Source organism: Malurus melanocephalus, unplaced genomic scaffold, assembly GCF_030028575.1.
Source record: "Malurus melanocephalus ecotype Western Australia unplaced genomic scaffold, MMel_1.1 scaffold_712, whole genome shotgun sequence".
In the NCBI taxonomy this organism is placed as follows: domain Eukaryota; kingdom Metazoa; phylum Chordata; class Aves; order Passeriformes; family Maluridae; genus Malurus; species Malurus melanocephalus.
Window position 1 is genome coordinate 17,714 of NW_026623944.1, and position 22,496 is coordinate 40,209.

Sequence of the window (22,496 nt, forward strand, 5' to 3'; positions counted from 1 at the left end):
GTGGGCACTGAATACTTCCGCCAGCCTTCTCCGTCCGTCCCAAGCACAACTTTGTACCGGCCACCGAGACCGAAGGCGGCTCCGGCTGCAGTACCGCCTATTATCTCACCGCTCCCGCCGCGGGCGCGCTCCCGCCATGCCGCCATACTTAGACGGCGCGCGGGGCGGAGCGGGACCGCGCGGCCGTAGCCGGGCCGGATGGGCGGGGCCGGAGCCTGGACGCGTGCGCAGCGGTGGCGCCGCGCATGCGGACGTAGGGGCGCCGAGAGCCGTACCGGAGGGCAGCGCGGGCGGCAGGTAGGGCTGGGGGCCGCGGTCACGGCGCGGCCCGGGGCCGCGGCGGGCTGGGTCGGGTCGGGTCGGGTCGGGTCCCGCGGCGTTGTCTGGCCGGAGCCCGGTGGTGTACTAGAGGCCCCACCGAGGCGGGAGTCCCCCGAGTCACCTTGCTGCGGCGGGGCTTAGCCAGAGGCCCGAGGGGGCGCCGGCTCGCTCCGGCGGCAATTCCTCGTCCTCAGGCCCGCGGGCTGCAGAAAGGGCAATCTCTCGGGACGCGGGCCGGCTCTGTCTCCGAGACCAGGCAGCCGGGGATCTTGCCGGCTGCTCCCGTTTTCTTGGCCGGGAGGAACGGACTTGTAGAGTGACTGCGACCGTGCGTTCCCACGGCGCCGGCATTTCGCCAAGGAGAGGAAGAGGCGCCGGAGCGCGCCCGCTCCGTTACCGTTGCGTAACACGGGCAGTACCGGGGCGGGGGCGCCGCTCGCGCTCCCGGGGCCGCGCAGCCGCCGCCGCCGCTGCTGCTCCGCCGCCGAAGGTGCGTGACGATGGTGATGGGCAAGGTCCCGCCACATCCGTCAAGAAACATGAAATCAGCCTCACGGTTATTGTTATTTCTTGTGCGAGGTTTCTTTGGGGGATTTGGGGTTTTTTGTATGGTTGGTTTTTGGTTTTTTACACTTATTCCACAAACCGCTGTGTGTATTCTTGGCTTTCTTTCCCTCGACTTCACACAGTGTTTTGCCATTGCACCTACTTGATTGAAATTTAATGTCAAGAGCTGTGAAACTCTGAGCTCGGTTCCTCTAGACGATTCCGTTGTGCGAGTAGAGCTGCTTGTTGTCAGCAGAGAATTTATGTGTTCCAGTATGGGCTAACCTCGAGGAATTGGGTTTTTTAATACTGTTTAAATGCTTGCATAACATTTAACGTACACATTTAAATGCGTAGAACACAGCGCCGTGTTGGGAGAGTGAACAGGCTCACAATTGTCAAGGTATCTCGATAGCTTTATGAGAATGAGGTGTAAACGCAACAGGTGTTTACAGGTGTTTACCTAAAGGTGACATTTAGGTTGAGAAGGTGCCGAACAGAATGGTAAACTTGTTTACCTGATGCTTTGGATATAGTTTCGATTTCATATTGTTATAGCTAAGATTCTTACAACCTCCCCTATGTTTCAGATCCAATGGCTATCCCACCATCATACAGTGACTTGGGAAAGTCTGCCAGAGATGTATTCAACAAGGGATATGGTAAGTAAGATGACAATGGTTTGATTGCCTTTCATATCTTTTCCTTACGCGCCTTCGGAATGCCAGTAACAACGTGAGTACCTCAGAGATTCCCTAATACTCTATGGCAGAAAATCAGCAGATGCCTGGAGCATCTAGCGCCTTCCGATTCTGAACTCTGGACGTGTGTTATTACAAAAGTACTGTGGTGGCAAAGAGTTCAAGGGGAAGATTACAAGTTTGACCTTAAGATGCACTCCAGAACAATCTCTGGAAAATGCTGCACCCTTTTTAACCTTCTTATTTTTCTATTTGGAGTCATTAAATCAGGGAAACTGACGTAGATTACCATAGGAGGCAATAAACAGGTTCCTGAGGCAGAGCGATCTTTATTTTAATTAGAATAGCCTGTTGTTAAGGCTGGAGTACAAATATTTTCACAATATTTACATTTCGTGGAAATAGTACTAGAAAGTGTTGATTGTTCCAAATCTGATTTTGTGTGTAATGAAGATTTTATTTGTATGCCAAATCCATGTGCTGCATAAAACTATGGTCTGGTCTCTGCCACCCCAGAGTTCAGGCTTTGCTAAAATTCAACTCAAGTTCCATGCTTCAGTGTCAGTTACTTCAAGCTTTCAAGCTTTTCTACTTCATGCAAAGGCTTGGTATTTCCCAAGACTCAGAGCAGAAAGAAAGAGAAGAAAGCAGTAGTACTTCTGTATATGGCACTGTAGGATTGCAGCGAGTTCAAACATACGGTTTTTTGGAGTAGAGGAAAAGAAAAATTTCCTGCCTTGCAGTCAGAAGTGCAAATGTAAACTGAGTAAATGAGAGGAGATTGTTAACTGTATTCCTGGGTCCCGGGCTGTAGGTAGTTACCAAAAGTGGAGATACTTGATGATTGTGTCTGTCTGTTATGACTACAAATTACGAGGCCACTTGCATCAAGACAGATGTAACTTGGAAATGTAGTATCAGAATATTAAGAGTTGTCAAAATTCCTTCAGTTATTCTTCTCACAGTCCTCATAGACGCTTAGTATGAATGACAACTGTTGAAACTTGAAAAGAGGCTCTGTCAGGTTGGTGTACTCTGCCTGGCATACTTTGGGTATGTTGCAAATAAACCTTGTTTGTATATTGCAGTGAAATAAGCGCTATGTGCTATTTTATTTTCAGGATTTGGAATGGTCAAGTTAGAGTTGAAGACCAAGTCTTCCAGTGGGGTGGTAAGTACTGGGAGGTTTCAACCAACCAGCATGGCAGTGGAAGGACAAATTCCTGAACTGGTAACAAGTATTAACTTGATAGCAGCTGTTGCTTCTCTCTTTCACTTTCTCATTTTAAAACGATAGCAGGCGTTGGTTCTCTCTCTCATTTTCATTTTAAAACTCATAGCTATTTCTACTATGGTACGTAGCCGATGTAGCAGTACTTTTTTTCGTGTGGTGTGCAAGATTTTTCCCACAATCTCATTACTTGCCTCCCTGTTCTGATTGGCACATCCCACTCGTGAAATTCTTCACCCTACATAGCTGTCATTTCTACGTACAATTGGAATTGAGTTTCCATGCTCTTACTGGTTTTTGTAGTATTTTCCGTCCAGAGAGACTTTTATCCAAAAGGTCAAGGGGCAAATAAGCACCAGAGTTTAACTTAACTGCCTTTTCACTCATGTCCACTTCATTAAAATTAGCTTGAATTAAAATTCAAGACTGAATTAAAACTGAAAAAAGTCCTTCTGCAGTACCTTGCATGTAGAATTTGAAAGCGTAAGTGAGCTTTTGCATTCCAAGTAACAAGAATATTCGGTGATCCCTATTTTAATGATGGAGAAGCAGAGCTTCCTCACAGTTTCACAGGAGTGCTGGCAAAACCAGGGATGGGTGTCATCATTTTGATCTTTACCACAGGCATGTATTGCTTACGAGATTATATTCTTATGCTGGCTCTTGAGTTCTGCATGTCTTACCGCTCAATGCTGTTCTCATTGCTAAGATGAGCTGTTTTTCAGCCTACTTCATAACCATATTTGCCTTAGCTCCCTCCTTTTGTTGTGTTCTTATCGTGCAAATGGTGTAAGTCCTCACTTTTGTGTTGCAGTATTCCGTCTCATTTGAGCTTTCGATGATTACTTGCATTGTGCACCAGGAAAGTGTAGGCACAAGGAGCTATGTGGTCTCCATACTGTGGCTGCCTCCGCTTACTGACATCTCTTGCTAGGCAGCTTTCCTGGCTGAAAACTTTCCTGACTGAAGTTTTGATTCTCACATAATACACTTGTAGTTTATTGTGCTGTCTTCTGATTGTGATGGAACATGAACAACTGTATGAAGTTCTAAAATGGGCTTTTTCTTTTCCATGCAATTTTCATTGGATCTTTACCCAGCTGGTAAGAATAGTGACTGTTTTGACACGTTGGCTCTTTATGGCTTTGTCTGGCAAGGCTTTCTGTGCTGCATGCTGTCATTTGTAAACCGTTCAGTTGCTTTTAGTTGTGTTATTATACACGTTCTGCAGTCTGACTGTGTCCGTAGCTCTAAATCTTTTGTATGATCCTGTATGTAAAGCCATTTGCAATCTTTGTCCAGCAGTCCATAACAAGAACACTATACAAAGGGCAAGAGGGAAAACAAGATAGATACAATACAGGTGTCTGTTGCTTCAGGTTTTGAGCTTGTTAGTGTTTCTGATGAGGATTCTGATGCAACAAAATAGAGGTTTGGGTATGGAGATGAAGTTAGGAACAACGTGTTAGATCTAATTCAGACGTAAGTCTGGTAGTACCTCTGATTGTTACAAGGCAAATGCTTGGATGTTTTTCCCGTACACTTAGAAAACAACAGCGGTACATGTAGACTTAGATAACGACAGTGATAGCGTCTGTTGATTATAATTGTTTCGTAGATTGCAAGTGGTTTTGCCTAAGTGCAAAACATGTAGATGCCGGACACCGTAAACTAGAAGGACAATGAGAAGCTAAGCTTAACCTGCTGATGCAGACTGGCGTGTGACATGGAGCCAGAATGAGTTTGATTTTTCAGCTACCAAAAATTCAAGAAGTGAGTGTTTGGTGAGATGTTCTGGTTTACGCAGGTAAAGACTGATGGTGGCAGAGTTCTGACTCTGTGGCTTCTGCTTCCACAAGCAGATTGAGTTCTTGACGCCTGGCAGAATGCTTTGGCTTTTGATCATATGACGGAATAGTTGTTGGTTCCTTTACACTCCTTGGTGAAGGAGCAGCCTGACAGAGAGATGTCAGGGTGCTCTGGAGGTCAGGTTACTTCTTGATACCGTAATGGAGAAAAAGTCAATAATTTGAAGGTGCTTTATGATGGGTGACAACTTAGCTTCTGAAGTGGAGTTACTGGCTGAGGTAATGAAAGAAACTTATGGGGGAAGGTACTAAAGTCTTCATACACTGTGGTGATGAGTCTTAAGTGACAGTAGCATAAATGGTATAGGGAGCCACAATATTAGGATGCGGTAGCTGCTGTGAAAAGCATCGGGTCTCTGGAAAACATTTTCACTGCTGAAGCATGGGGCAAAAATTAATGACAATGAACAAACACAAGAGGTTTCGAGAAATGGGAAGAAAAGCTTTTTTTACTATTCATCTAACGGTGCATGTTCAATGTAGGATTGATTTTCCTAAGGGGGGGTGGATTTCCAGGACTGTAACAGATGTATGTTCATCTACAATTGGGACAGTACTAATAAGATGATAAAGGGAATTAGAAGAGATTGTGAAGAAAAATCCAGGAATATATACAGCTTTGTATCCCGAGCAAGTACCTTTTTAAATCGGGGTATGGATTCATGTGAAGGTACAGAGTAAATTGTGGAATCTTGAAATAACTGCCGCTTTGGCAAAAGATGTTGGAAAAAGGATTTTTTTTTAAGCTTAAGCTAGGGAAAAAGTGCGGTAAAATTAAGATGGCAGGGAGCGAGTAGTCGAATGCCAGTGAAGAAAAGTAAATGAATGTTTGTGTAATAGCGCTTTTTCCAACGTCGGCAAGTTCCACGGCTCTATCAGTACAGGTCAATAAAAGAAATATTCAGAACGGAGATGCTAGGACTAGCATTTTGCGATGCAAAAATGATTATTGTAGATGGGAATAGGGAGGAGGAGGACAGTGATTTTGAGGGATCTTTCAAAAGGCCTGACGGTAGCAATTATGAGTGTTGGCGCTTGACAAGTGAAAAAACTGAATGTAATTAAACATAGAGACTGTGAAAACTCACGACCTCATGATTAGATCAGTCGATCAGAGCACATCGCTAATAACGCCCACGTCACGGGTCTGATCTCCGTATGGGCTGTTCACGTAAAAATTGGACTTGATGATCCTTCTGGGTCCCTTCCAACTCCAACTATTTTGTGATTCTGTGATATTATGCTCTTGACAGGAATTCACTGCAACTGGTTCTTCCAACACAGACACAGGCAAGGCTTCGGGCAGTCTAGAGACCAAATACAAGATGAAAGATTGTGGGCTTACATTCACCCAGAAGTGGAACACAGATAATACATTGGGAACAGAGGTTTCTGTGGAGGATCAGGTAAGAGGAAGTAGAAACTTAGGAAACGTTTCTGGAGCTGGTATGAGAAAGTACTGAGTTGAACAGAAAACACTGGAGAATAAAAATTGCACAAAAGTATTATTTCACTTACTGGCTCAAGTATAAGGTAATGGTGCCATCTGCCACGTAGGGCTATTTGTGTTTGTACTTTCACCTGTGCATTAAAAAGGAAAATGCTCTCTAGCTCCTAACAAAGGTTGGGGAAAATGAGACAGGTATACGCTCTGGCCTTTGAGGAAGTACTTTGTTTTAACATAATGAGAGAGATTTTTGAGCAACCATATGGATTCTTGAACTAGGAGKAATAAGCAGATGTGAACTGAGTAGTTTTCTTTCTGTCATTATTCCGTGAAAATTTTTCTTGTTGGCAGCACTAGATGTGTCATCTTCCTGTATGTAAAAACATACCTATCGAGTCCATGCAGTTAAGGGCTTCATTGTGGGAAGAGAAAGTCCCTTTTTCATCAGGCAGCATCTTCAGATTTCGTTGTAAATCGTGTGGGAGACATAACAGTCGTATTTTGTTTTCTCTTTAGACAGGAAGTAGAGTTCTAGTAGTGGAATATAACAAATTAAATTTCAACAGATTTTTGAGCAGATGTCTATTTTTCTTTGCAGTTGGCTGAAGGATTGAAGGTGGCTCTTGAGACTACATTTGTACCAAACACAGGGTAAACATTTTCTATTACCTTTTTCTAAGGAATGTTAGAGTTTCCCATAGCTTCTAGAAATACTTATTCTGGTTATTGTGTAAATGCTCAGCATTTACTGGAGAAGGTTCTGCAGTCACCGTAGAATCTATTGCAGGCAGCAGCTAATACTGAACTCAGAAGGACAAGGTCTGCTAGAAAGCATCCTTCAGCTTTTTGGCCAGTGGCAAATTTATTGTTTGAAGTAGGTACCAGATCGCTATTTCTCGCCTTAAACAAGTAGGTCTTCGTTGTGTTGACGGTCCTAATGCTGTCAACTCAGTAAGCGATTTTTTTTTTTTTTTTCTTTTTTGATGATGCTTTTGGCCAAATGTCTGTGCGCAGTTGAATGACAAGGTAGAATGGGCAGTGGAGTGCACTTAGTTGTCTTTGTCAATTCTCATGTACTTAATTTTGGTAAGTAGTAAAGCAAAAAAGGGGTGTTTATGTCTGAATAATGCAGAGCTTAAGACTGCTTTGCAGATAATGACTGGTATTTATTTATTTATTGCTGTGGGAGAGCCTATGAGAAAAATCTGAGTTTGAAATACTTCTTGGATGTGAGGAATTAGAAGCTAACTCAAAAATGAGACCCCAGGCCTAGGTATGAGTGCCAGACAGTGCAAGTTTTGTACTGCTGTGTCTTGAGTGGAAGAGAAAGGAGGTAGGGGAGAGAATTAAAGAAGTGTTTAAGTTTTGTCTTAGTTATGTTTGAATTGGTAGCAAAATCAACAGAGACATACATTGGAGAGAGGGAGAGGTATCACAAGAGGGACAGAAAAAGGCTAAGTGGATGACGTCTGGAGATGAAGAAACCCATTTTTGGTAGAAGAAACCTGTACTCGGCAGTGAAGAAAGGAAAGCGAGCACTGCTCAAGGAAGGAATGGTGGAGAGTACCAAACAGACAAAAATTCATTGAAAGACATCTCTTGCTACAGGTTACGGATGCTCCTAAAAGAAACTGATGATGCCGTAGCATGTGACACTCACTTGTAGAGAAAAAAAAAGATTGAAACCAGATGGATTTTAAAGCACTAAGGAGAAATTATTTTTGTCTGTTTTGCTTCTTGAGGTTTGTAAGGAGTTTGAGGTGGTGGGGAGAAAAGTGGCACCGTGTGAGTATACGTAACACCGTTACCCTTATCCCGTGCCCTCTTCTGCAGCTGTTAAGTTTGGAGTAGGCATTACAGTAGTTTCATTTACTGGCCGTAAGGGACATACGTATTGGAATAAAACTACAAATATTGCATATTCGCATTCTACTGCAGATAAAGCTGCACGTTTCTGTCTGCAGGAAGAAGAGTGGAAAGTTGAAGACCTCCTACAAAAGAGAATATGTACATCTAGGCTGCAACATAGACATTGATCTCTCTGGACCAACCATTTATGGTTGGACAGTGTTGGGCTATGAAGGCTGGCTGGCTGGCTACCAGATGGCTTTTGATACAGCCAAGTCAAAGCTTTCACAGAATAACTTTGCCTTGGGATATAAGGCAGGAGACTTTCAGCTGCACACTAATGTGTAAGTATTACCTGAGCCCGGAAAACCATTACCAGAGGAACCAAACTGTAGAATAGTTAGCAGTAATGGACTTATGTCAAAGGTAGGTGAACGGAAGGGGATGTTGGTTTGTTTCAAATTAATTTATATTCAGAGTTTTAATTCTCTGTACAACTAAAACAGGGGCAGCTTCCCAACTCTTGGTTGTCTGGATACTTGCTTCGGTGTAATTTTGCGTTTTGTACATGTAAGATAGTGATGTAAAGGCACTTTATGTTACTTTGTCCTAAAAAGCTGTGAGCTTTAATTTCCATCATGGAACTAGACAAAAGAGCTTTCAATTAAACTACTCTACCTTCTCCCCCTCTCCATCAGACAGAAAGTTTGTCCCTCAGAAATGCCCAAGGTAAAGGTGAGAGGTGTGTGTTGCATTGTGTTTCCCGCTGTCATCGCTGTGTAGCTCTAGTCTTGACATTCAGATGCTCTGCGGTGCTTTGAGGATGGTATATTTAAACAAATGTAATGCAACAACGTTGTTTTCAGTCTTCTCATTCCCGTAACTGAAGTCTCTTGTATTGTTACTGAAGCCTCCTTTATGTGCTACTGCACATTGGCTTGAGATAAGCAACCCCGTTATCTGGGTGGGGGTTTTGCCAGAAAATCAAACTGTAGGTCTCTGGCTGTCGCATATTGTTCCATTCTGCAAGCAAAACATGTTTTGTGTGAAGAAATATGAGCCAGCTCCAGCTAGGAAGTAGTGAGCCTGGGTTCAGGGAAGTATTGAATCTCTAGTTTCATTTTAGGAGATAATGTTCAAATGATTATGGAAAAGTGTTAACCTGAAGAGTTACTAAACGAGGCAAGGCTTGACACGCATCTGTTACAAACAGGAATGATGGCACTGAGTTTGGTGGGTCTATTTATCAGAAGGTTAATGATAAGATGGAGACATCTGTCAATCTCGCATGGACTGCTGGCAGTAACAACACACGTTTTGGTATTGCTGCAAAGTACCAGCTGGATGAGAACACTTCCTGTGTGGTAAGGACCTTGTTACAGAAATGAATATTACAAGCTCCCCTAAATACTAGAAATTTTTATGACGTAAGTCCAGCTAGTGTGCTGCAAAATGTATTTTAAAAGGTAATGAAAGGATGCGGTGTCCTTTGAATTCTTAAATCCATAATGTGAAACCATATTGTACTTACAAATGATGGAAGTTCAGCTGAGCTTACAGCTTTCACCTAACAGTAAGTTAACCCTTGATAGTCAGCTGATGTCTGTGTTTTAGTACTAAGAACTGAAGTAGCAAGCATTTATTTTTCAAAACAACCATTAAGCTTCAGGACTACTGAACCAAAATTAAACATGATAAATATCATTGTAAACAGTTCAAAACTTAGTAATGCAAAAAAGGGATTGCACATTCATGTATTTATTGCTCATTAGAAGAAAAAAAAATCACTCGTGAGTCATGTGAACAAGACACACTCTGAGGGTGTCTCTGAGGTGAGCTCTTTAAAGGATATAGACAAATAATAGAGGGGGCAGTGGAGAATAGCGTGGCATTTTATGTAAGCAGAATTGGGCCACCGTTTGCTTAAGCTCAAAACGCTTGAGAAAAGATCGGAATGTGCTTCTAAGACGCTGGTCTACAAGTGGCTGAAGAGTGTTCACGCATAAGCCACCTTCTCAGGGCACTAGGACACTTCTGTATGAATACTTACCCAGGGTATAGAAATACTGTTGATTTCTTCTTTTCTTGTAGGCTAAAGTGAACAATGCCAGCCTCATTGGAATTGGTTACACCCATGCCCTCCGACCTGGTATGTAATGCTCACTGCTAGCAGCAAATAGTGTTAAGTATGACACCATTGTTTAATTCACTCTCATACTAAGAACAGAATAGATGAACAAAGGAGCTAGAAGTCTTTATGCAGACTTAGAAAAGTAAAGGATGTGCATGTACGTAAGTTCCCGTAGCAACTACACCCCATTGGTGAGACTGAGCACCAGAGGGAAGATGTACTGTACAGGGATCTCAGCGTATGATGTTTCTCATTACTTGCTTTTGTAGGTGTAAAGCTGACCCTCTCAGGCTTGATTGATGCCAAGAATTTCAGTGCTGGAGGTCACAAAATTGGGCTGGGATTTGAGGTGGAAGCTTAACACAGCTTTAAGAAAAAAACAACTGGTGGTGCTCTGGAAGATGAACGAGAAGTGTACCTGGTGCATTTCAGCCTTAATATTACTCTGAAATTTGAAGAAGCGTGAACTTTCTACTCTTCCCAAGAATGACTTAACCCGATGCTGAAGTCCAGAGAGTGCCAGCACAACAAAGGAAGACAACTGAAGGCATGCATGGAAGTTGTGATGTTTGTGCCACATTTCAGTTTCCTGTATTTTAAATCTGTTCCAGAAAAAAAAAAAAAAAAAAAAAAACAACCCCACAAGAAAATCCAACCTCTACCCATTATTGTATTGCATTTTGCATGTCCTGTACTTTATGGCCTTTTATAAAAGGAGGTCTCTGTGCTGTAGTGGAAATTTGGGGTTACATCAGAACGAAATAAATTGCTCACAGTCAGAACGTAAGATTGGTGTGTCTTGACTCCCACCAAGGGTCCATTGAGCTGGTGGTTTGKTTTTTTTTTTTTGATTCTTGTGCAACTTTTAAGCATGGTTAATACATAATCCGCAGATGCATTGTTATGTGATACCTGCACACTGAGGATTTAGTTCTTTTGTGGTTTCTAGGATAACATCCTTACACCTCTCATGTTTTAGAGACCTGCACAGCGAAAGCAGCTTTTTCCATTATAATGTTATTGAGGGTATCAAAAAAAGCAAACCAAAAGTTTACATGTTTCAGATCATTTCGTTCCCATATAGGAAACAAGTATTAGGTAAGTACAACCGTTACACTTAAAGAAAAAAAGTGCAAATCAGCAAAGTAAAGAAATTAAGTTCACAGTTCAAGTATATTAGGAAGGTGGTATCTACCAGTGACTGGGTGTATGTTGTCCATTGTTCATTAGAATGCCTAAAATGCAGCAAAACAGCCATGGGGTAATGGCTAAGGGAAGATGTATCAGGACAGAATCTGCTGTCTTAAGGCACAAATAAGAACATTTTCCAAGCAATTAGAACAGGCATTCCCTACTGTATCTTTGTGAAAACAGTGAGAGGTGGATGCTGAAAGCTAGGCCATATGTATCACATAAGCAGTAGGTGACAGTAGAAGGAGGCAGATGATATTCCCTTCTCAGAGGCAGCAGCTTTTCACAGTTGGCTTCCCAAAGTAGCTTGGCATCAGAGGCAACCAAAGTGATTTTACATCTGGTTTTGTTCTGGACTGTTTGTTTCTTCTACCTGAAGCTGCAGCCAGCTCCAGTCTAGAGCCTAAAGAATAAACAAAGTTCAATGTTAACTTACAGCTGAGCTTTCTCTAGAATAAAGTGTGTTTTAAGAGTTTTAAAAATTTTACTGTGAATAAGTTGTTCAATATAAGCTCATGATGAGCCCTGTGAGTGCTGTAGAGGAACCCTTAACTACCTACTTGCATTCTCTAGTATTTTACTCTCTTTTTAATACTCCGCATCTTTCAATTAAGCATCYCTGCCTCCCACTGTATTGCCACCTGATCATCCCAAATTCACATGCAATTTTGCAGTCTTCTCGTACAAGAGCCAAGTGCTTTGCCTCGTCCTTTACGGTTCGGCACAACGTAAGTCCCCGGCGCGTGGCTCCCGGTCTGGGCAAGCAGAGTATGTCAGTCAGCAGATTATGGGGGAGCAAGGGCCTTCCTATCTCTGCAACTCCTACTCTCCTTGTCCAAGAGTAAATTGCAGATTTCAATCAGCTGTATTAATGGTGGCAAAGCTACATGAGCAGAACTTTGAAGCTGTGCCTCCCCAGTCCATTTCTAGAAGAATAAATACCTTACCAAGAAACTCTGCTCTTGATCCTTCATTGTGTCGTGCATCACATTTTCTAGTTGGCTGCAGAGTTTCTGAGATTCCAGCAGGAGCTCCTCACTGAAAGGGACAAATATTACACTATTATTTTCTATGGCACTTTGAAGAGATGCTGCCTCTATCATTTAAGAAATATTTCTGGCAGATACACTAAGTCAGACCACAAGCTTGTAATTTGTGCTACAGCTTGCAAAGTTGCTGGCATCTCCTGATTTATTGCACAGGGGAAAGGAAATGCAATTCCAAGATGGGATTGGGTTCTTACTATGTGCAATTGCTGTTGTAAGAGAAAAAGCTGAGAACAGCCTATAAACTTAAGGATGGGGCAATGTGCAAATAAACAAACCAAGGTCTCTCATTCTGTGTGTTCACCCAGTTCACTTGAGCAAGCTAAAACTACATGCTTGGTTACAGCAGTCTCCTTGATGATGCAGCTCAGCTTACCGCCGTACCTGACAATGCTTCAACATCGTTGGCAGTGTACTTCTAAGTGAGCCCAACTATCTCAGATTAAAGGAAAAAAACCAAAAACCCCTTTATTACTGAGGCAGGGGGAAGCCAAGCTACATGTGATTCCCCATTTTTCGTAAGGAAGATCTGCAGGATCTAGCCACAGGAACGCTAACTACTAAATAAACCAAGACTGCTGACAGTGCAAGCTGAACACAAAGTGTAAAATACAAGAAAGCCTGCATGCTGTTACTTCACAAAGCAGGAAGCTGGCAGTAGCAGCTGCAGACACCCAGACTTTGCCTCACCTTTTTCTTACAGATTCCGATAAATTGTATGTTTCAGAAGGGACCTGCAGCAGCAGCTGACCAGAGCTACCAAGACACGATGTGTTCATGCTCTCCGGACTGCCAGTAACAGGACCACGTACTTTACTCTGAAGAAAACACGCACTATTCAGAGTGGAATTATTTCCATTAGTTTTCAGCAGCCAGGAATATGAGACAACCTGGAACTTGGCTTTAATACTAATTCTAAATAAAGAACCATAGGACATATTAAATTTACTATTGTTTCAGTAACCCGTGCTACCAACTGTATTTTTGGGTTAAAATGGAGTTTTTATTTTACTTACACAGGCAATTTTCAGCAAGTTCCACAGTTCTTTCTGTCGTTTCTCCTGAAGCCTAACAACTGTTTCCTCATCTTCACTCATCAGATTCATCACTTTCTCCACTCTGGGGAACAATTCCAGTGCCTTCTGTTTGCAAACTACAGTTTTGCTATTAAAGAAGCAAAAATCAGATCACAGATGGGCCACTGCAGTAGGAGAACATTTCTTAAGTTACTTATTATAACACTGCAAGATCTCATTAGCCGAGTTTTAAACCGTCTCTTGCTGGAAGAGAAAATGCCTTCTCTCAATGCTGAATAAAATCTACAGACCTCACCTGAGCTGAGCATAAATGACTCGAACTTTTTTTTCAAAGGTCTGGATTGCCTGTAGGAGCAGTCGTACTATTTCCTGGCTGTCACCACTTGTCCTCTGATCTGAAATGAGAGTATTACACAGAAAGACAGGTTTACAGGACAGAGCGAGAATACTCTTAGGCCCTTGTTTCCACTGCTGCTCCAATCCTGAAACATCCAAAGTTTGAGTGGGAAGAATCACACTGGATTTTAGCCACCTTCTTCAAAATTTAAAGAACTTGAAAAGGAGAGTTGGGACTGTATCAAAGGAACAGCCACACCTTTCATCCCTCCTACACAGAAACAGCAGCATACGCTTGTGGCAATGGCCTGCTCTGAGAAGAGCTCCAGAAGCATTTCAAGAACAGCTTACAAAGCACCAAGAAAGCAAGGCTGGCCTAGTGTGAAACTGACTTCCTGACTCCCCTCTCAAAAAAAAAMCAAAAATGCAAGTCCAGGAGAGTCCATGTGCTGCTACTGTCTAGGCAGGCAGTTTTCTCAAAAATCATTACTACATCTCCAAAGTTACTATCCACACAAAGCAAGCTGACCTTGAGCCAAAGTGTCTTTTACCTCTTGGCTTCTCTCTCAGTCTTCGGTACAGCTCTCTGGCTTGTTCTTCTCTAGAAGAAAAAGGCAGGAAAAAAAAACCAAAGGATTTCCAAAGAACCAAAATTAAGAAATAGCCTGAAAACTCAAATCTTTTCTATACCTGTCTGCCATTTCAGACCAATGGCAGATCAGTCAAAAGCCATTTTTAATGTTAAAGTCCTTCCAGTCCCCCATCATCTGGGCGGAAGAAATAGCCCATTCATTGTCCTGTAGTGAATAAGCTTAGCTAGAAACACTCCTGCATCAGAAGCTCAGGGTAGTTCAACTCACAAATCCTCCAGTGTTCCTCCTTGTTTACGACCTAGTGGGCTTCTCTGCAGGTCCACAATGTCCGTTTGCAGGGCCATCATCCTCTTCACTAACTGATCCACATCATCCTCCTGAGAGCAGGGGAACATAAGCAACAGAACAGCCTCATACTTAGAGACACTACCAGTCGCATCGGTTCTTCCTTTCTCATTCACGTTTTTAAACACACCAGTCAGATGAAAAGAGCAGCCTTGAGCAAAGACAAATGTGAGTGATTTCAATTCAAGGAAATTAGGTTGGTGCTCTGGGATAAAACAACTTCCAACACATTTTTGTGGTCTCCCCAAGATCTCCCTTTTCCCCCAAAGCCTTAGAACAGAGTGAGCCTCATGTAATACTAGTAAGGGACAAAAATGGTGATGCGCAAACCAAACCAATGTGTAATCTGGAATCAGTCCAGACACAGGAAGTTTCCATTGAAGGCAGGGACAGTGAAGAAAAAGCGAGCAAGGAGGGGGGAGTGGATAGATAATTTTAAAAAAAGCCTCTTTTTCTTTATGATAAGCAGTTAGATTTAGAAACATACCCGCCCACAAAGTTCCACAGCTTGCTCCATCTCTTTCCAGGCAAATAGCAGCTTCTCAGACGCTACAGGAATCAAAGAAGAGTGATTGGTTTTCTCAGGCTCACAGAGAAAGCGGTAGGTGTTTTTGTGAGGATAAGATGCATGAAAAGACCTGTGTGCCAGGTGCTATACTCACTAATTCCAAATTCAATCTGCTCTTTATACTTTTCCAGATCGATTTGGATGCTTGTTTTAAAGAAGTCCAGCTTTGCTTTCAGCTGCTGAGAAAGGGAGGCCATAGAATTCTTCATCTTCGACAGGGTACTATTGTAACGCAATAGATTCATCCTGCATGCACAAGAAGGTCCTATTAGCCTCTGAAACTAAAAATCCAGGCTTCCACTTACATCCAAAGTAGCTACTTGAGATAGCAGTGCGGACAAATGCAGTTGTGCCAGATCACTAACTCTGCTTTTCATTAATTGCTTACAGCTCAAATCATGGGCTTCCCCATTCCAACAAGGTCCCACTTCTGTCTTCCCTTTCACCAGAGCACAAAGACAGACATAAGTATTCTAGAGAAACTGCCACCGTACATGGCTGCTCGCTGCCCCTGCTGAAGGCGGTTACAGTCCTCTTTCAGCATCCGGATTGTGTGCCAGATCTGACCCCACACTTTCCGCAGCTGGAAAAAGTGGAGATTCTTCTTTGGATCCTGAACTGAAAACAGAGGAGGCGAGGTAAAGGGAAATGTACATATCAACATGAAGTATGAAAGTGGTGTTATCACAAAACAGACCAAAACATTACTCCTATGAGGGGCATGTTACCGCCTGAAAAGCCTAGAACTTAATAACCCCTGTGCAGTTCCCCCAGTACATCAAAATCAAACACTTCCTTTTTTCAGTTATTCTGATAAACTGAATGAATGACAGTCCATTTTACTGCTTCTTCAGTCCCAATGTGCAAAGGCTATCTCTACCCTTTACCCATGATACAGACCACAGAATGTAGACAGCCTCTCAACACAGGCCCCCCCGCTTCACATTTACACCAGAGAAAGTCCTTACGGATGCAGTCAACGCTTTCCGGATGAGGACGCAAGGCCACCTGAGCCTCGTAGGAAACTTTCTTGTTATCAAAGAGGAAGAGAAGGTCCCCGTCCGCAGATACAGTATCATTCACCTGCAGAAGACAAAAGACCCAACTAGGTTCTGTGAGGAAAAGCGAACCTCGGTAACACAGTAAACAGAACAGTCCTCCTCAGACAGACGCTGAACCAAAGGCAATCGGGTGCCTGTGCTGCAACGGCCGTTAGGTCTGTGTGGTCACCGTGACAAAAGCATGCCACAACTGCAGGGAGTGCTGTGATCCCCAAGTGAGAGCAGTGCCTGCTGATGCACTCAAGGGAGAAAGAGAGTATCCAGACTCACTTTGCTATCAGCTGTATGTTTAGTGGCCAACTTCTGAGGAAACAATGCAAGTCCAGCTTCCTGCAGTAGCTCCTGGTCCTGTTCCGGAATTCCCGTATCTGACTGAATCCTGGCCTTCACACTCTGCAGAGTCTCTTCCTCTGTCACAGGATAGGTGTGCACAGTTCCCGTAACCATGTTCAAAACATGAAGCAGCTACAAGAATAACATGAGAAAGGCTGAGGATACATTGGTCACGTTAGAGCAGAAATTGCGGGTGTGAGAGAATGCCCACTCATACACTGTTTAAAACACTTGGCAAACTCAAGAAGTCACTTTGCAGCAGCTTCCTAACATTATGGTAAAGTTCTTGTCCTCCCCCAAGTGGAAGAGAGGCCATGTGGCCATTAAATGGCTTCGGCTGTACAATTCTCTATCAGAACAAGGAACTAAGCATGCGCTGCAGAGAAGCTATTCACTACTCCCAACAAGCTCGGGAAGTATTTGTCCTCAAGAAAGCAAGAGGAAAGCACTTGTCACTTGTCAAGAGACAGTTCTATGAATTTTGGCCTTACTCTTCTTCCTAAGTCTATGATTTAAGCCTCCTTTCTCATAGGCAACAGGCAACTGCTCTCTGGAAAGCTTTTCAGGGTAATACAGACTCACTGCTTACCTTCAAGTTCAAAATGTCATCCAAAGCTTTGAAACACCCATTGGGTCCGTATGTAGGATCAGTACCTCTCTGACGTGGGTGCCACATTAACATGAGTTGCAGCCATTTCTCCAACCTCCCGGACAAAACACTGAGCAATAAAAAACAGAAGGAGATCAGAAGAGGTAAAAGCGCATTTGCAGTAACCACATGGCCCATCCTCTGTGTGGGAGGACTGACAGAGYTCCCCCGGCTCTCTCGATCACAAATGCAGAATTTAGAAGGCAGAAACCGAGACTCACAACTACACGCATCTGGCAAGCGACACAAGTACGGTCTGCGTCATGCACTCAATTTATTCACAGATTAACACAGTAAGGCATGTAATATAAACTTGGTCCTTTTGCAGAATAATCAGTTTATCCCAGCACAGCAATTTTTAGTACTTACCTGTTTAGATTGTTCGGGCAGGGCAAACTGCTGGAAAACTTTACTTCTCCAGATAAGTCTTCCGAAACGACGATATCCAGCTCGCTCTTCTGACGCACTTTTGTATGCCTAATGAATTCAAGCAAGTGTAACGGTGCAGTAATCACCGGCCGTTCCCAGCCTGCATGTTAACAGGCTCTTAAAGCTACTCTTCACAGATTTAATACAGATGCCACTTTGGTTTCTGTTATCTGCCCTGCAGGAATCAGCCTGTAGCCCAAAGAGCAAGTATCAGGAATGCTGAACTTGCTCAGGTAGGCCAAACTCCTGTGAAGGGGGTCAGTCTCCGTAAGGGCAAGGAACACAGGGGTATTATCCTCAGAATTGAGGTGCCACTTCTATTTCCTGTAAACAAGAAAGTCACATCATGCCCACTTATCAACAAGTCCCGGCTCACTCACCATTGCACAGGCTGCCAGTTGGGTAGGAATGGTCGAAAGCCCGTAATGCACTCAAAGGCAAGTGTGCCAAAGCTCCAGTAATCCACCGTCACCGTATACTTCTGCTGTTCCAGCAACTCGGGAGCCTGAGATAGTTTACATACATGAGATAAAGCCACCCAGGTCTTAGCTCTCTCTACCCCTTAACATCTCATTAAAATTTGTGCAAACAAATAAAGATGCTACCGAACACTGTCTCTCACATTAAGACCCTGTCAGAGTGAGCAGCATAGGTTACTGGCACTCCTGCTTCTCATTTACAAGCAGAAAACCCAGTGTCAGCAAAAAGAGGGTCAGCTTTGCTAGCTTCAGTACCACAAACGCACTCCATAGTGCACAAGTACTTAATCCCAGCCCAAAATTTGGTACCAGTTAATTCTATCCCACTAAAAGGCAGCAGCTGCTCTTGTAGCTGAATTCCTTCCTTACCAAGTACTGCAGAGTCCCAACGAAGGATGTGCATAAGCTACCCTGATCCAACTCCTTAGCATAACCAAGGTCAATGATTTTGTGTATTAACTGAAACACACAGCAGAGAATAAGAATGCTAGACTGAAGTCCTGTTAAAAGCACATCATACAGCACAGAGGAAACATTCAGCACTTCAAAGGTATGCAGGAAAAGTGCCAATGAAGAGACAGAAGTAGAAAGGGGAGGCTACTGTAGACTCCTAAAACCACTATGAATTTGAAGGTGTCACGGCACACTCGGCAGTTATGCCTCCAGGTCCGTCCAATCTTTGGTCAATCAGTACAGTCTGCTTCTCTCCTTAAGAGCTGAAAGTGAAAATGTGTTAACAGATGTCTAACACAATGTCTCACCTCAGCTGCACACAGAATACTATTCATCTGATACGGTGATGTGAGACAGGTGTTACCCTGGGCTGAGGGCTCTTGCAGAGGGACCATGTAACTGCACAAAGCACACTTGTGTTCCTCTTAAACTTACTTGTCTCTGCAGGCAGGGACAACTGATTCCTGCTTACCCTTTGCTCTCCTTGCTGCAGCACAATGTTCTCTGGTTTCAAGTCTCTGTGGATGATCCTGTTCTCGTGAAGGTATCTGAGAGCAGAAGCTGAGAGATAGAAAAAGCCAGTTTTAAGAGCACAATTAACAGTACCTAGAATGAGCTCAGTAAGGATTCGGTTTACTCTCGTAATAAGCGTGGCTTTTGAATGAAACACTAAGTGCAAGAGGTAGAGTCAGCATCATAACTCTGGACACAAGCTGAGCTCTATCTCGGGGTGTTCCCTCACGTCCTTCCGATAAACCGTAGTAACGCTGGCTAGCTTCCACTAGGCAAGAACCTCCCCAGACTCCCAAGAGTTTTGGTAGACGATCAGGATTGTAAAAGGTCAGTCTAAAATGGAATCACTAAGGTCACTGCTACATATTCGTAGAGTGGATTCAGGGCTAAGAGGCTTCCATGGCTCAGACAACTGAAGGTACTGCTATGGCTTACCAATGTCAGATAACAAGATGAGAATAGCTTCTTCCCGCAAGCCACAGCAATTCTCCAGCTGGTTCAGGTACTGCAAGTAAGCAACACAGAGTGTAGTCTTTCCCTCTTCCATCCTGAATAACACTCACAGTCCCAAAAACTCTCGGGGATAAAAAGAAATTTCAGTAACAGCAATTAAATTCTCTAGAGGCACAAAACTCTGTGTACTGTGACCTCCAGTAGCAGCGTTTTCAGCTACAGTCCTTGGTCTAATTGCATGGGAGGATAAAGGAGCAGGTGAAAAAAGTCAGTGTCATGTCATTCTCATCCTTCCATTTGTTCCATCCTCCTTAGCCATTTGCCCTGTGCATGGAAGTATCAGTTCAAATCTGAGGTCTAAGGTCTGTGTTTTAGCTGCAGACCGATTATAGCAAAAGTTAGAAAATATTTAGGATTAGAATTATCATGTGTTATTTCTTCCTATGACAGACAGGAGTTAATCACTTTCAGGAAGTGTATAGGCCACAGATGCACCCTACCCTACAACCGTCTTAGCCACGTTCACATACCGTTGCACATCCCCTACACTTGCGCTCATTCTCTATATGCAAACTCCTCATGGTGTCTGTCGCATCCAAAACAACACCAAGAGTTTCATAAAGCATTTAAGTTTTCAAAAGCTGACCGTAATATCGAGGACCAAGCCACTGACATCTACTATGACTAGAATTCGGAAGCATCAGGATGTAAAAATTAAGATTTTATGGGAAAATTTCAACAGAAAACCTAAGACCAGATGAGAAGCTAATCCATTCCTTGGCCGCCACCCCGGGGACCTCACCTTGCGGAGGTCTCCACCTTGGCAGTACTCCATGGCCAACAATGGCAAGTCATTTGGTGCAAGCTTCTGCATCCCTTCAGGGACATCACGGGCAGCCACCACATTGGGATGGTTCAGTCTGCAGAACGAAAGTTAGCCATGCACACGTGACGTTCTGCAACTGCTAAACAATTTCACATGTTCTTGGTAATCACCCAAAGTTCTATGTGGTCACAAATCTTTTTTGGAACTGAACTAGTSAATTCTAAAGATTTGCATCTTTCATGGATCTAGACTCATTCCAACTCCTGCCATTTCATGTGCAGACAGTGTGTCTCTTCAAACATACGCGTTACAGATCTAGAAGGCAGAGCAACAAGCCTTCCAAAGGAATGCAACGCAGTCCTGTTGCCACAGTCCAGAAAATAAAAATAAAAATAAAAAAAAAAAAAAAGACCCAAACTGCAATCTTACCACCACATCTTAAAACGTCAATGCAACACCGTAAGGGACTGCCCCGGCACAAACATTAAGTCAGGCAAAGGAGCGGCTAGGTAGCAGCATTATTGTACCGCTGAGAGACGAGTCGAATACGGTAGCGGGAGACCCAAGAGTCTCACGAAGCACAACGTGAAGTTTTCTTTAGCGTGAACCTCCACGCACTTGCCCCCCAGCGGACCGAGAAGCTCCCGGAAGGGGATCCCTTGGCGGCCGGCGGCCAGCAGACTCTCCCACCACTTCCCTCGGAGCACCCGTCAGATCCGCACTCCACGGCCGCCTCCGCGACGCGTCCCGCGGCACTAACGCGACACCGCGTGGCGACCCCTCCGCCTGGCCCGGCCCGGCCGCGAGCGGCCACAGGCTCCGCTCGCCAGCATCGCCGCCCCGCCTCACCTCTTCATGATCTGTATTTCCAGCGCCCAGCGGTCGCGGTTGCGCGGACTCAGCTCCTGCCGACACTGCTTGATGGCCACCTGCTCGCCCGTTTCCTGCGGACACAGCACGGGCTGGGCTGAGCGCGGGCCCCGAGCCGGGGTGCCGCGAGCCCGGCCGCCGCCTACCTTGTTGTGCCACCGGATGACGTTGCCGAAACCGCCGGTGCCGAGGCGCTCCCGCATCTCCCAGGGCCCGCAGGTCAACGCCTGCAGCGCGGGCGGGCGGCTCATGGCGGGCCCGGCTCSGCTCCGCGGGACCGCGCTTCCGTCTCCGGCGCCAGCGCCCGCCCTCCCTTTAAAGGAGACGCGCGGGGCTGRGGCTCGGCCCGCCCGGGGCCGCTGCGGGAGGTGCTCCCGATCGGGGAGTCGCGATGGCCGGGGTCGCGGTGCAGCGTGGAGTTAGGGGCTCGGCATGAGAGTAGAGTACAGCTCATGGGCCGTGTAAGTAAAATTGCAAAGCTGCCGTCTCCTTCCCACAGCATCTCCAAAATTTGCCAATCTGGAATGCACCACTTGCGTTTCTCACCGCACCGCCCAAGACAAAGCGCTATTCTCGGATATCGGGTTTGGATACTTCTTCCTCGTGGGCTGGCTGGCGTGAAGTGCTTTAATGCGACTGCAAAGACGCACAACGGCACGCGTCTGGACGATGCTCACCAAGACCTGCCGCGGCTCCAGTCGCCCGCACTGGATCTGCCAAAGCCACCCGGCACTGAGGGTCCCGTCGGGGTGACATGGGCCCGCCGTGGGGTGTCATGATGTCACACTTCCTTACTGACATTAAACAGTCCCGCTGAAATTATCCTGAAGATCATCTTAGAGAAAAGCCAGTAGATGGTGCTTGAGAGAGGAAACATTTTTATTGCTGGCTTTCCTAAAATACATTAAGTGGTACAAAAGGCACCACACTCCGTAGACAATTTGAGTTGTGCTCAAGCTGTGAAAAGCCAGGAAAGAGTTTTCCACTATTTGCTAATAGTTTGTTAGCATCTTTAATCTAGAAGTCAAATGGCTGTTATCTTTAAAAATAAAAGAAATTATCCCCTGCTCACTCAGCAGTGTTTAATCATCTTTTTCTCAACAACGGGGAGTCCTTTCTCAAAATGGTCAAATGCAGCTACACTTAAAACAGATTTATGACAATTATCACCAACACCGTGAATCTTGGAGAGATACATTAGTTAATCTTGACATAGATCTC

The 22,496-nt window shown here is 44.4% G+C and overlaps 2 protein-coding genes across 6 annotated transcripts; one reads left to right on the top strand and one right to left on the bottom strand.

The window, feature by feature from the left end:
• The first annotated feature begins 213 nt into the window (after positions 1-213).
• On the top strand, positions 214-10,735 carry VDAC3 (voltage dependent anion channel 3). Of its 3 annotated transcripts, XM_057384497.1 has the most exons (9): positions 214-297; positions 1,458-1,529; positions 2,690-2,739; positions 5,921-6,073; positions 6,713-6,765; positions 8,079-8,306; positions 9,176-9,326; positions 10,054-10,111; positions 10,363-10,735. In XM_057384497.1, exons 2-9 carry the CDS (start codon positions 1,463-1,465, stop codon positions 10,452-10,454), a joined length of 852 nt encoding a protein of 283 aa, XP_057240480.1. In that variant the 5' UTR covers positions 214-297; positions 1,458-1,462; the 3' UTR covers positions 10,455-10,735. The 3 variants fall into 3 exon arrangements, with proteins under 3 accessions (XP_057240480.1, XP_057240482.1, XP_057240481.1); XM_057384499.1 differs by lacking the exons at positions 214-297; positions 1,458-1,529 and adding an exon at positions 4,418-4,572 and having other exon boundaries at positions 2,719-2,739; XM_057384498.1 differs by lacking the exons at positions 214-297; positions 1,458-1,529; positions 2,690-2,739 and adding an exon at positions 2,746-3,902.
• Positions 10,736-10,804: 69 nt separating this feature from the next.
• IKBKB (inhibitor of nuclear factor kappa B kinase subunit beta) lies at positions 10,805-21,554 on the bottom strand. Of its 3 annotated transcripts, XM_057384490.1 has the most exons (21): positions 21,422-21,554; positions 21,255-21,349; positions 20,382-20,499; positions 19,562-19,631; positions 19,086-19,174; positions 18,530-18,619; positions 18,062-18,186; positions 17,622-17,729; positions 17,193-17,322; positions 16,541-16,735; positions 16,178-16,292; positions 15,704-15,827; positions 15,304-15,455; positions 15,129-15,190; positions 14,564-14,673; positions 14,255-14,304; positions 13,663-13,762; positions 13,347-13,494; positions 13,021-13,148; positions 12,232-12,322; positions 10,805-11,687 (listed from the first exon to the last, which is right to left on the bottom strand). In XM_057384490.1, the coding sequence occupies exons 1-21, from the start codon at positions 21,524-21,526 to the stop codon at positions 11,619-11,621; spliced, it is 2,274 nt and encodes a 757-aa protein (XP_057240473.1). In that variant the 5' UTR covers positions 21,527-21,554; the 3' UTR covers positions 10,805-11,618. The 3 variants fall into 3 exon arrangements, with proteins under 3 accessions (XP_057240473.1, XP_057240474.1, XP_057240475.1); XM_057384491.1 differs by lacking the exon at positions 18,530-18,619; XM_057384492.1 differs by lacking the exons at positions 10,805-11,687; positions 12,232-12,322 and having other exon boundaries at positions 13,105-13,164.
• Between the last annotated feature and the right edge of the window lie 942 nt (positions 21,555-22,496).